General features: G+C 44.6%; 1 protein-coding gene across 4 annotated transcripts in view; it reads right to left on the bottom strand.

Moving 5' to 3' along the window:
- LOC124607076 (zinc transporter ZIP11) overlaps window positions 1-14,496 on the bottom strand; it is a 436,282-nt gene that overhangs the window by 80,849 nt on the left and 340,937 nt on the right. For all 4 annotated transcript variants that reach the window (XM_047139249.1, XM_047139250.1, XM_047139253.1 and 1 more), the window contains one exon: window positions 6,011-6,169. In XM_047139249.1, coding sequence (XP_046995205.1) covers window positions 6,011-6,169 — 159 coding nt within the window. The remainder of the gene's footprint in view (window positions 1-6,010; window positions 6,170-14,496) is intronic.

Raw genomic sequence — 14,496 nt, 5'->3', positions numbered from 1 at the left:
TCTTGAAGCACCTCATACAGAGCATGCCACGACGCTTGTGAACTTTTTAATAATAAATGAGTAACTTCGTTTTTGGAAATATCCTGCTTACACGGTCTGGAGATTGTCGCGTAAGATGTGTTTGGTGGTTAAAAAAAAAAGGTTCAAATGGCTCTGAGCACTATGGGACTTAACATCCGAGGTCATCAGTCCCCTAGAACTTAGAACTACTTAAACCTAACTAACCTACGGACATCACATACATCCATGCCCGAGGCAGGATTCGAACCTGCGACCGTAGCAGTCGCGCGGTGTTTGGTGGTTAAGCTTTAGCTTGTTATGAATTAATAGCGCTGCACTGTTTAAGGAATCAGCCTTTACTTCTTACGTACGCTTAGTTTTTAGACACTTGTGGACATGATTATTGAAGCTGGTATGTGCTTGACTCCCTCTGACATCAGAAGCCGTTTACCCATCACTAACAAGAGGATAACAGGTTTATTTCTAATTCGAAACATATACCTCACAAATAGACCAATTTAATCGACTCTCTTTGTGTAGATTGCCAATGGGGAGCACTTTAGGCATCCGCCACTTACGTACATGACGCAGGGAACTCACACACCTACAAAGACCACTCGAACTAATGACAAAAGCGATCCATTTCAGGGTTTCTTTCCTTTCTACATTAGCTTCGCCAAAACTTAATCTCGTATCGTATTCCTACCTAGACAAACGCCAGTCGAAGATGTGAAGCAATGAGAAGCACGGAAAGCGCCGGTAACATCGTAAATGCATGCTTTCCAAACAGCGAACCAAGGTAGCCAAAGTTATGTTTGGGGCACAACAAATCGTGCTGAAGTGCGAGTGGGCCACTGTTGCACGATTAATTCACAAGCGCACAAATAAAGATTAATGCCAGTTGTCGGACAGTAGAAAGAATGGCATCGTAGCACATATTTAACTCTTCCTCTCTATCAGTCAATACGAGCATGATCTGGCAACTAGCTTAAGACCATTCCCAGAACTAGTAATGGCGATGTCTAGACGTCCAGAAGGGATCGACCTAGATTTTGACTTGCATTAGGAACAATGAATTTCGGAAGTGCCTCGCGTTTTACGTAGTGACGCCCAAGTTAACCAATTTTTTAATACAAATTAATACAGTCTGCATCTTGTCGTCTTACTCTTCATATTACTCGTCATCTTCCCCATTAGCACCGTAGTTTTATTTACAGCATTTTAAAGGCAGGAAAGCATTTCAACAGAGGTGACCCTAGGCATTCGCAAGGGAGGGGCCGGGGGAGGGAGGGGCAAGAGGCGGCTGTTGCCACCTCCTGGAATCTGGATACCGGCTTTTTAGTCATTACAGAATTCTCACAAGTTTCTAGCAGTGATTATCAGCGACTCCACTGAACTGCAAGTTTAACACTGCTGAGCCCAACGGGAAATATACTCTGACTTCAGCACTCATTATACATCTTTGATTTTTTGGTTGTCTCGCCGTTCGCGGAAAATTACGCCTATTCCTAGAGGTCCTCACCAGGGTCTGGGACCATCTTAAACTCTATGTGGTGCAACACAGAGCCAAGTGCAATCACAGAGCTGAGAATTTTACGGTTCATTTGGCCTGAAAGCACAATAATATGACGAACTGAAGGAACGAGGATTTCCTTGGTTCAGTCCTAAGCTGTTAAAGTCGGTTATACCAGCCAGTTTGAGAGTGGTTTTGTGAGACTTCCTACATTAATCCATTCGAATCCCGCTCCTTGGAAAAAAAAGTAACTTTGAAAACACATTCTATACAACTTTAGTTATGGCAGTCAATACTAAAAATAAAAAGCATGAAAGTAATGCAAATTAATCCATTAAGATAATCAGATGTCAAGTTTCGTAAGCAAACAAACTGCTTGTGATGTCATCAAAGTTGAAGTGTTTTTTGTTTTTTATTTTTTTTAAGTTTATTTCCAGCTTCTTCACCACACTTTAACTTTTGCTGATATCCAACACGGTTTTCTCAATCATTCTGTATTTTTTATATTTCCGAATTTGGAATTTCAGTGCCAATGTAACACCGTTAGAATATAACAAAATTTTTGGAATATTTTCTACCACTATTTCGTATGTGATTAACTACCGTGGATGTAATCATACGAGACATAATTTCAGACTACTGAATGTCAGAAGATATCACTTCTGCAAACTGTAACATGTCACTCGTGGCTGCAACGTGAACATCTGGAGAAAAGTATCATTTTTGTAGAACACAGAAGTTCACAAGGCACTGCGCCCTGTTTCCCCACAAACGGTTCCTGAAGAGCTACAAGAAGAAACGCAAAAGGTTGCACATTTGCCGTATGTTGGTCCGATATCTGCCAAAATCAGCAGAATTCTCATCAAACATAACATTAAAAGCATGTTCCACCCACCAAGATTAAGGCTCTGCTAGGGAGTGTGCAGGATGACCTGCGTTTACAGAAACCGGGCGTTTACCACGTACCGTGTGAATGTGGTATGGCATACATCGGCCAGACGACCAGGACCGTTGACATCAGGCGCAAATAGCACCAAAGGCACACCAGACCGAGACAGGCTACCAAGTCAGCGATTGCCGACCATTGTTTAGAACTAGGTCATTCTATGAAGTATAATGATACCAACATTTTAACACAAACACCGAGATACTGCGACAGCGTCATCAAAGAATCTATTGAGATTAAGGTCGCAGAGAATCTCATTAACCGGGACACCGGTTTCTAGCTGAGCACGGCTTGGAACCCAGCACTCGATCTTCTGAAGACGCAACGTACGCAGCATCCAGACGACAAGAGACACAAGTATAAAGATGGAATTAGAGATAACAGCCCAGTACATGTAACAAAGGACGTACGTGAAATGGTACCTCAGACAACAGACACAATACCTGAGGAAGTTCTTCAGAGTCTCGAGCGACAATTTGAACACAGTCAGCCTGAAAATAACATTGCAGCCACTCCCGGGGGGCAAGAACTTCGGACGGGACGGCACACCACGTCAACAGAACGTCCTAATTCACAGAAGGACTCAAATGACGACAATCGGAAGATAAAACGTCTAGCACAGCTTGGACGCCATTCAGAACTTAATTCAGCTATATTGACAACGGATAATACCCACAAAGTATGCGCACAGCGTTGGGAACAGCCGCGGCTAGAAGAAAACGCGACATCCGTTGCTATTGGTCGGCGCACCGCGGACTGAGCGCCAGGCGCGGCGCGGACCGCAGAAGGAACGCCTAGCACAACGTAGGCATAAATACTGGAATGAGGACGCACGCACTTCGTTACCGTCGCTCGCCTAAGCCACTAGCACATCGCAATGTCCGGGCGTAGGAAAGGAGGAAGAGGCAAGATTGCTGCCGCCGTCGAGCTCCTGCTAAAGGCAGTCGGGAGCAACGGTTGCGGCAACAAGAATAAGAAGCGGAAGCCCCTGGCACAATTACAATGTTATAAGTGTCAGAAGATGGGACACACAGATGGGACCTGCGACGGCGCGGTAGCGTGAGTGAAGTGCGGGAAGCCGCACGATACACGAAACTGCGACAAACCAAGGGGCACCGCCGCCGCGTGTGTGAATTGCAGCGGAAGTCACGGAAGCGGCAGAAAGGGGTCACCCCACATGAAGCGGTGGCCCAAGAAAACAAGGTGGACACCCCGTCCTCCTATTCAAGCAGGGGAGATGCGTCGCGAGGTGACACAACTGAGGGTAGCCCTGTACCTCGCAGCTCGCACGACACCTGAACAGGCGCCGACCCCCGCCAGTATGGGGGTAGACGCGGAAACGCAAACGACCGTCTCCCTGGCCGACGCGGAAACGCAGTCTGCTAGGGAGGTGGACATGGAGTCTGGGACACCCGCCGACAGCTAGAAGACGGCCCCCGTTCGAAACAGCCGTCCCTTCTTGCCTCTGCAGATACGCAGACGGCGGAAAAGACGCCCATGGACACCGAGGGAGAAGAAGACGAGCCGTTCGAGTGCCTGCCCCTCCCCAACAAGAATTGTGGGAGAAAGGTACTCACCAAGATTGCAGACTCACTTCGAGATGGCAGCTATCCCCACCATGGAAATCCGTACACCTTCACGGAAACCCATATCCCTCCCCTCCCACACAAGCTCTATTCATTCCACTGGGGTTGTGAACCCCTAAACCAGAAGATCAAAGAGAGGGAACTCGTCCGGCGTGCGGATCTGGAGCTGATAAACTGCTACCCTGCCTTCACCGACGCGGACTAGAGGTACATGACGGAACGAGCCGTCCTGTACATCAAACAGAGCTCGCCGAGGAACAGCTTCTCACAGCTTACACTCATACGACTTGGGCCAGGGATAAGGTCCATCATTTAGCGTCAGCATCACACTGGAATCAGTATCGGACAGCACCTGAAGAAGACCGCGAGTCACGCATTTGAAATATCGTGCAGGAAAGACGCGAATTACAGGCAGAAACAGGATTAATCAACATGACAACCATGAATTTGTTTAAATTTCAAGAAGTCCACGAATTATGTTTTTCCTTTTCGGCCGGGCCTAGAGCATAGCATACGTCATAATATGACTATTAAATACATTGGTGTCGCTGTTACTTAGTGTGAGCACACATATCCATATGTCATAAAACAACATAGTCTGTAGACACTCATGTTCATTAGCCAGCACTAGTCACACATGCACTAAACTGCAGCGGCAGATTACTGTTTACAGGCTACTGATAGCCGTTTTGGCGCGTAAACGGATTACATATATTGTAATGGCGCTCCACACAGAGCAAAACAATGCTCACCAATGTATTTAATAGTAATGACAACGACATATAAATGTGTCAGCTCATTTTAGGTTGTCATGGCCTAATGGCCATAACATGTAAGTAACATGCTTATGAATTGCATTTTTCATTCTGCGTAATCGGCCGAATATCAAGATACACAACGATTTTGTTAAATAATTTAAGAACATTCTGTATATTTCAGCTTCACTTGATAATGGCCTAAGGGCGAAATTGCAATCGTGAAATAAAGAAAGTGTTACAGTCACTGGCGTAAATATGTCTTTTATAAAGTTAATTCACTGATGCAGCGGGGGTGGGTGTCTATTGCAACTAGACGTTAGTATATATGTAAATCGACCTTTACGAACAACTTCTATAAACGTAAAAGGACTCACCAACTTTAATATCTACAGGTTTGCTTGAGAATAGCGCTATAGCCGAAACAAGCTTGTAGATGGAAGAAGGATTACTAATTAAACTATATGCAGCTTGACTAGAATAATTCATTGCAAAATGTCATTAATTTTTTTCTTTTTTCTAAGTCTACTCAGCAATTCTAGGCAGAAAACGCGGTTAAATTTCTAAATAACTGAAATAAATTCGTACTGCGCATCGGCTTGGAAACAGAAACCGATGAACAACATCGATTAGAGTCTTGAGGCGGACAGCGACAGTCTGAGCATATTAATAAGCTTATTTGCTACGAGCTTACTTCATGATTAGCCACAAAACTGGCCTACAACTCTGTCTTGTCTCTCAATTATTTCGACGCAGTTGACTTATGATGTACCCAGAATATGAGCTAATGAGAATTCTCACATTAGTTTTGCAGTGAATAATGAAAGAGTTTTTAAGTTTCACGACAAATAGCTCTGGGTATACTTGTTACTATCAAATATACATTGTATGTTCCGGCATTCTTCAAACTGACATTTAACCGATTCATATGTCTGTTTCGAGGGACAGGTACACTCTTGCGTCCGTTCTCTATTATTTTTGTTTACTGCGAGCCATATACATTTCTTAAGCCAGTCATTTTAAGTAAGTATTCGGCTATCGGCGAAGACCAGTTCTCCTTTTGCAGTAAGTCGCTTTACTCATTGCGTCACTCATGCAAGATGAGTTTTTTTGCCTCCGTTTGTCACTGGCAGTACGGAACAGCTGGCAAGAACTGGTGTAAGGTAGAAGTGGGGACGGCAGAGAACAAGCGAGCCAGAGCAGGGCATACCTGGAGTGTGCCTCGGGCACTATGTCGTCCAGCACGACGTAGACCATGGCGCCGGCGGCGAAGGAGAGCGCGTACGGCAGCAGCGGCCGCGCGATGCCCACCGTGGCGGCGCCGACCACGCCGAAGATGGGCTCCACCACGCCGCTCAGCTGGCCGTACCTGCAGACACACACGGCCGCGGCCTGCGTGTACTCGCCGATCAGGCACCCCCAAACAGCAGCTCCCAAAAGCGGATCTTAATCACTGAGTGTCGAGAGAACGGTAATAAGTAATGACAACTACCAGTCCACACCCTACAGGCAAGCTACCTAATCCGATATACTGCACTGCAAAACGACTTGTCTCTAAAATGTAATTAATGTGTCCACTGGTTTTATGTCAGCAGATAGGCAGCACCATTTCAGGAGTGCTCTGCACTTTTGCCATATTTCTCCCTTCCATGACATCACGCACTGTTATCAGGGCTCCACCCCCTACGACATAGGACAATTGCCCCACGTATAAAATGGCGAAAAATTCAAAATAGCACAATTGTAGGGTCCCCTCCCCCTTCTACCTATGACGTTACTGTGAATGTAGGACTGTTGTCCGACATACAAATTGGTGGGAAATAAAAGATCCGAGATGATGCTTTGTCCTGCTGAAATTCGAGGTGGCAACATAGCTGACACATTTTTTTGGGTTTTTCCCTGACGTCACTCACCTGACACAAAGGATGTTCATTACCTCTGAAGGTCCAAGCCTCTCTGTTAGACAAAGGATACTGCCCGTTAGATAAATCATACCAGTCTGGGACTGGATATGTAAACATGTTTTTCATCTTACAGGTAGCAACTATTCTGCACTCCTACAATCAGTGACATGAAAAACCGCTTATCCTCAAGCTACTTTTCACTCAGACATCATGGATCTGCACTCATTGTTGCAAGTCACTTATTCTAAGTAAAGAAATCAAGATGACCACCAGGTTTTCCCCTGACATCACATATCGCCTACCACAAGTTGAAGTCCAGCTGTATTAAGTTTAAACAATTTCCGCCCACCCAAATGATACCACAGCCTAAGCAACTGTCACCCTAAGTTTGTATATGGCTTGTCCTAATTTTAAATCCAAATTAGCTACGCTTAAGCAACTGCTGGGAACTGGGTAGTAGCAATTGCATCTTCCTTTAAATGACAACAATAACAGGGAGAGGCCTCTTTCCATAATCGCAAAGTTCACAATCGCCGGACAGACCAAGAAATCCGCGCCGCCGCCTTGCCACTGTCCGTCGCCGCGCGGGATTAGCCGAGCGGTCTCGGGCGCTGCAGCCATGGACTGTGCGGCTGGTCCCGGCGGAGGTTCGAGTCCTCCCTCCGGCAAGGGTGTGTGTGTTTGTCCTTAGGATAATTTAGGTTAAGTAGTGTGTAAGCTTAGGTACTGATGACCTTAGCAGTTAAGTCCCATAAGATTTCACACACATTTGAACACTGTCCGTCAGCAGTAACAGGCTGATTGTAAGAACCAACGGGGACGCACCACTGCTAGCAGTCAGAGAGGGCCACCCAGCCATCAGCCACCAAAGTATGCCCCCGTCCAGCGACTATATGTCGACTGACGCAAGCCGTGTAACCACAGCACCTCTCCCGTCGCTCGATCGATACCGGTGCTGAGCAACCTTACGGAGACCACAGACTCAGGTGCCCCCACAGACACTGACTCTTTATTTAGATTCCGATACCGCAGGACTGTAAATGGCAGGGTATTCAAAATTCTATGAAGTAGTCCCAATCCCCACCACTACTAGCTTATTTTCGACAGCATTGCACACAAACCCATGTTAAAATAGTGGGGAAATATAAAATGACCATCTGTTTACGAAATTACGTTACATTCCGGCTCAGTGATTGTGGGTTTTTCAATCATTCAGACAGAATTCATAACAGGCCTGAAAAAAAAAAAAAAAAAACAGAAAATAGACCTCAGTTGAATGTATTTCTTGGAGAGCAACATAGGTGGTAGAACAGGTACCATTTAAAATGTGTAGTTCTAACATGTGACAGTACTATCCATTGAATTATTACGTTGAGTGTTCCCATTTCTGCTACAGACTCATAACCACAACAACTAGGAAACAAAGATGCACACTTAAGAGTATTTCTAACGGAATTTCGTGTCAGTATAGACATCAGATGTTTCCACAGGATTTCTAAAAAAAATTCAGGCGAATGCAGATGTGACTCCCTCAACAACAGCATGTGTGGAGTGTATAATCCCTGTAAAATCTGAAAGGAGTACTGTGATATATCACATACTCCTGTTTCCTAGCAATGCCGAATACACACACTGCATAGTGCATACATACAGCGGAAGAGTACAGTCCGACTCCTCCTATGCTGTCCCGACAACACTGACTTTCGGGCCGAAACCAGCTAATATAGTACCGAAATCAATGAAATGAGTATCAACCATTAAGGAAAACACGCTATTTGCAAGGAACTCTTCAGTCCAATCATAAATCTTACATGATATTCCATATTTTGCTGCTGTGGTGACATATTGTAATTGCATTCTACCCTCACCAGATATCGGGGAACATGACCATTACGTTCCAACGCATACTTGACAACATCATCGAAGAACAGTTTAAAATATGTCTGCCAAAGATAGAGTCCTATCACAACAACACATACTGCAGTGTACAAGACGTAGAGGTCAACGCCACTTGGATGCTTTAGAGTTACTTGGCAGAGAAGACCTAATGCATGAAGGGACATAATTGTTCTCCTACTGCTTCATTTCCGAGTGGAATAGGAAAGGGAACGACTAGCAGCGATATAAGATATACTCCACAATGTGTTGTGTGAAGGCTTGCGGAGTACATTTATTCATAGTCACTTCCCTATGATTTGTAGGTTAGCTGAAGCAGCTTTAAAGTCTTCACTTCGTGATATTCTTCAGCTTAGAATAATGCGATAATTTTAGATTAGCTGTCCTTTAAATTCCAGTCATGTGTTCTACAAATAGAAAGCGATCTAGTATCAGGCGATCCTAAACTATTTCACATATAAAATATCATTGTTTTGCGTTGTACATTGGACATGGAACATATCCAGCGAAATTCTTATGGTACTGACTTCTGTGGCTTAACATCTAGTGAACCTATAACCTCAATGTTATCGCAAGGAAGATGAACATAGGTATATCTCACAAAATATATCACTGAGTGATATATTTTGTTTTCGAAGAGAATCACCAAGAAAGTTACGCTGCAGTTCCTCGAGAAATGCTGCAAATAGTATGAGAATCTTTGATGATGTATCTCTCAAAGTTCTGTAAGTCTCGAGGGTGGTACTTCATCTCAACTACATAGGTTTTTCAAACAGGCTTGTTACCAGTTATATTTTTAAAAAAGGCTTATTTTGCTCTTTAAGTGTGTTTTTAGTTCAAATACCCAAATTTCGTGCCGGCCGGAGTGGCCGTGCGGATCTAGGCGCTACAGTCTGGAACCGCGTGACCTCTACGGTCGCAGGTTCGAATACTGCCTCGGGCATGGATGTGTGTGATGTCCTTAGGTTAGGTAGGTTTAAGTAGTTCTAAATTCTAGGGGACTGATGACCACAGCAGTTAAGTCCAATAGTGCTCAGAGCCAATTGAACCATTTTGAACGCAAATTTTGTGTGTGTTTGCATAATTATCAGGCACAATCCTACATTTTAATAATTAGTGTGTGTGTCCGCCGTCTTTAGTATGAATAGGGACTGCAACAGCTGTATTCAGATGCGAGCCGAGTTCGTGACCCTTCGCTCAAAGCTCCAGGTAATACAGGTTTTGGTCACACAGCTAGAAGCCTCTTGCCAATGCGCATCACTTATGGGAACTGGATATGCGGATCCAAGGGACGTACATCACGTCCTTTGTATCCCAGTACTGTGGCCGCCCTGATTACTGCCTGCACTGAAAAAAATGGTTCAAATGGCTCTGAGCACTATGGGACTCAACTGCTGAGGTCATTAGTCCCCTAGAACTTAGAACTAGTTAAACCTAACTAACCTAAGGACATCACAAACATCCATGCCCGAGGCAGGATTCGAACCTGCGACCGTAGCGGTCTTGCGGTTCCAGACTGCAGCGCCTTTAACCGCACGGCCACTTCGGCCGGCACGCCTGCACTGAAGTTAACCTGTCACGTGGTGGAGTGGGATCATTCCAAGCAGTGGCAGGGATCAAAATATATTCTGGTTGGACGATCGAAGGGCCCCGCCGGTTCGTCTGACAAACAGGTTTCAAGTGCTATCTGTGCCTGACAAAGATCCTGAACCAAATGCAATCGCTTGCTCTGTTTCAGGGGGAGCCTCTTGGCCTGCAAGATCTGGGCAGAGAGTAGGATTACTGGCCGTTGCGAGATAAAAAGTTAGACATGAAACGGGGCGCCTTTGGGATATGGCTGCCAAGGAGGGGAAGCAGTCCAGTGCGTACTCTGTGTGCATACTTCACAGAGTCACCCCAGAGGCGGAACGCATGCTTCCAGATGTCATGAAGGGCACAGGGTGCAGCCAACCGCAGGGGGTGGCTCATTTCGTTACAACGATGTGTTTCTCTTTGGATTGGACAAGATACTCTCTAGTTTCAGGTATCTCAAGAGGTAAAAACTGCAAGTCCTGCTTGCAAGATGAAGGCAGAGGTTACCAACAGTAGCACTGTCATCAGGACCAAATGTGGACCTTTGGTACAAAGCCGAGTGGAGGATCTGAAGCAGAGGATCAGACAGTTCTGCGAGCACGAGGTTGTAGACTTCTCAACTTGCGCCACAGTGTCGCGGGTTTTCGGGTTCCGCTTAATAGGTCACGGACTCGTTAAACACAGAAAGTGGCCACACTGGTAGCGGGAGCTGTGTAGAGAAAAAGGCAGTTTTTTTTAGGTTAGAGGATCTCGGAAAATAACACAAAGGGCATCAGCCTAAAAGGGGTGTATGGCAAACACAGGACGAGGGTAGATCTATAGCAAAAATCGGTACTGCAGTTGTAAATTGTCGAAGCTGTGTTGAGAAGAGCCAAAGCTCCAAGTGTTATAGGCACTGAAAGCTGGCTAAAGTCGGCGATAAGCAGAGCCGAATTTTTGAAGGACCTAACGGCGTTCAAAAAGGCCAGAATAAATATAGTTGGTGGTCCAGTGTTTATTGCTGTTAGAAGTAGTTTACCTTGTAGGAAAATCGAAATTGATAGTTCCTTTGAGTTACTATGGATAGAGGTTATACCTAACAACTGGAATAAATTAATAATTGGTTCCTTTTACCGACTCGACGACTCAGATGATACAGTTGTTGAAAATTTCAAACAAAACCTGAGCATCATATAAAAAGATACCCCATTCATACAATTATAGTTGGTAGCGACTTCTGAACTCGGTATATTGGCGAAAATACACGTTTAATGTCGGTGGTACACACAAATCTTCGTCCGTTCGTCCGAAATCGTGCTGCATGTTTCTCCGAAACTAATTCTGAACAATTAGTGATTGAGACCAATCGAAGAGTAAAATGTTGCAAAAACATACTTGTCCTCTCTGGAACAAATAATCCTCAGCAAACTGGGTGCATCGTGACGGATACAGGGATGAGCGACCACTATTTTGTTGGGGCGAGACTGAATATCATAAAATCCAAATCCACCAAAAATAACGCAAAACATTTCTATTCACAAAAGCAGATAAAAATTCGCTTTACGTTTCCTAAGAGACAGTACAGGAGAGAGATATAGCAAATAAATTAACAAGCAATGATTCTGGAAACCTATGGTACACAAAATAGTTCGGAACACTAATGCAGAAGCCACGAAAAAAGCATGTGAAATTTAAAAGAACGGAGGATCTCCAGCATTGACAATGCTTTACTGAAGCTCGAAATTTAGCGCGAATTTGAAAGCGAGAGGCTTTTAATAATTTGCACAGTTAAAATCTTTCTCGAAATCTGCATAAAATCCAATGAGATTCCGTTCTTATGTAAAGTATACCAGCGGCAAGACACAATCGGTAACTTTATGATAGCAACGGTAATGTTACTGATGACAATACCACTAAAGCAAAGTTACTACACACGGGTTACCGCAATGCGTTCACCACAGAACACCAAGCCAATGTTCCAGAAATCGAACCAAGAACAGCTGCAAACATGAGTAACTTACAAGTAGATATCCTCGGAGTGGTGAAGCAACTACAGTCATAGAGTAAAGGCAAGTCCTACGATCTTGACTGTACACCAATTAGATTCCTTGCTCAGTATGCTGATATAATAGTGCCATCCTTAACAGTCACAAACAACCGCTCGCTCGACGAAAGATCCGTACTTACAGACTGGAAAGTTGCACAGGTCACACCAATACTGAATATAGGACACAGGAGTAATTCGTTGAATTACAGAACCATACCACGAACGATTTGAAGTAGGATTTTGGAGCATATGCTGTGTTCGAACACTGAATCACCTCGAAGAAAACTATCTGTTGATAAATAGTAAGCACAGATCCAGAAAATATCGTTCTTATGAAGCACGACTATTTCTTTATCTACATGAAGTAATGAGTACTATCGACAAGGGATCTCAAATTGGTTCCGCATCTCTAGATTTCCAAAATTCTTTTGAAACCGTGCCTCACAAGCAACTTCTAATGAAATTGTGTGCCTCTGGAGCAGCTGTACGACTGGATTTGTAATTTCCTGTCATAAATGTCACAGTTCACAGAACTGGCGGAAAATCACTGTGTAAAACAGAAGTGGTATCTGGTGTTCGAAGGAAGTGTTATTGGCCATCTGCTGTACACGATCTTTATAAAATGTTTTGGTGATAATTTTAGTAGCCCGCTTACATTGTTCGCAGATTTGCTGTTGAAGAGCAATTTGGGGATGGCGATTCCATTTTTCAATATTATCAAACACCTGTTCACAATGTACGGCCCGTGGCGGAATTGTTACACAACAATAACATCCTTGTAATGGACTGGCCTGCACAGAGTCCTGACCTGAAACCTATAGAACATCTTTGGGATGTTTTGGAACGCGGACTTCGTGCCAGGCCTCACCAACCGACGTCAATACCTCTCCTCAGTGCAGCACTCCGTGGAGAATAGGCTGTAAGAAAACTTCCAGCGCCTGATTGAACGTATGCCTGCGAGAGTGGGAGCTGTCATCAAGGATAAGAGTGGGCCAAGACCATACTGAATTCCAGCATTACCGATGGAGGGCACAACGAACTTGTACATCTTTTTCAGCCAGGTATCCGGGTACTTTTGATCACATAGTGTATGCCATCATTTGTTTTCTTGCGCGTAGTACCACAGTGTCTTAGGGAGAGAGACGTAATCGTCTTATAAGCGGCCAGCTATTAAAAACAGGATCGTAACGATCATGTTACTGTCACCCTGCACAAAAATGTTCAAATGTGTATGAAATCTTATGGGACTTAACTGCTAAGGTCATCAGTCCCTAAGCTTACACACTACTTAACCTAAATTATCCTCAGGACAAGCACACACACCCATGCCCGAGGGAGGACTCGAACCTCCGCCGGGACCAGCCGCACAGTCCATGACTGCAGCGCCTCAGACCGCTCGGCTAATCCCGCGCGGCACCCTGCATAAGAAAGCGGTCTTGGTTCTACAGTTGCACACATACAATTATCGTTAATGATATCCTCTATAAAGAGGCGTATGGTATTGCTTCTGAATTAAGTGGTCTTCCACATAAATACTGCGATATTTAATGTAGACGGTGATCGCGGCGTGTGTATTGACAGACTGGAAGTGCAAGAGCACGTCGCCAGCGGTGTAAGGTCGGAATAAAATCATCCTCCTCAGCAAATTTAGAAAGTTATTCGGCTAAGAAACGTAGTATTAAGCCGATATTTGCATTTCTCTCATGCTGCTGCTAGATATTTCCCACGCTAACAAACAGTATTTGTAAAGCATTCTATCTTAATATCATGTAGACAGTGTAACAGAGGTTCTGCGATATATCCATGGGGTTACAAGCGTGGGAGGATGATGGCTGCTTCAGAATGATGACATACAACAGATGACGTGCTATGTGAGGAATTACCCAAAAAGTGCAGCGCTAGATTGGTGCTACGCTTTCTGGTAGAAATGCTGTCTGCGATTTGGAATCAAGAAAACGTGCAGCGCTAGATTGAAGCCATAAGAAATGCTACGCTTTCTGGCAGAAATGCTGTCTGCGATTTGGAATCAAGGCTCTCCAATCAACCACATACTTGCGTTGGATGCTATGGAGATATCCTTTAACGACGAATGCGAATCACATAATCTTCGACTCTATGTGCTAAGGACTGCATACAGCAAAACAACAATATTGTTTCAGAGAGTCCCTTCTTTTGTATCCCACCTGGACAGGCGGCGCGTGGGTCTGCTCCTGGGAACTGCTTCTGTAATATACGCCGAGAGTGAAGGAAGTGAGTGGGAGCAGGAGAGGTGAAACACTTCGGAACTGCATGTTACTT

This window comes from Schistocerca americana, chromosome 3 (genome assembly GCF_021461395.2).
Source record: "Schistocerca americana isolate TAMUIC-IGC-003095 chromosome 3, iqSchAmer2.1, whole genome shotgun sequence".
NCBI lineage: Eukaryota > Metazoa > Arthropoda > Insecta > Orthoptera > Acrididae > Schistocerca > Schistocerca americana.
This window is presented reverse-complemented; position numbering and strand designations above follow the sequence as displayed.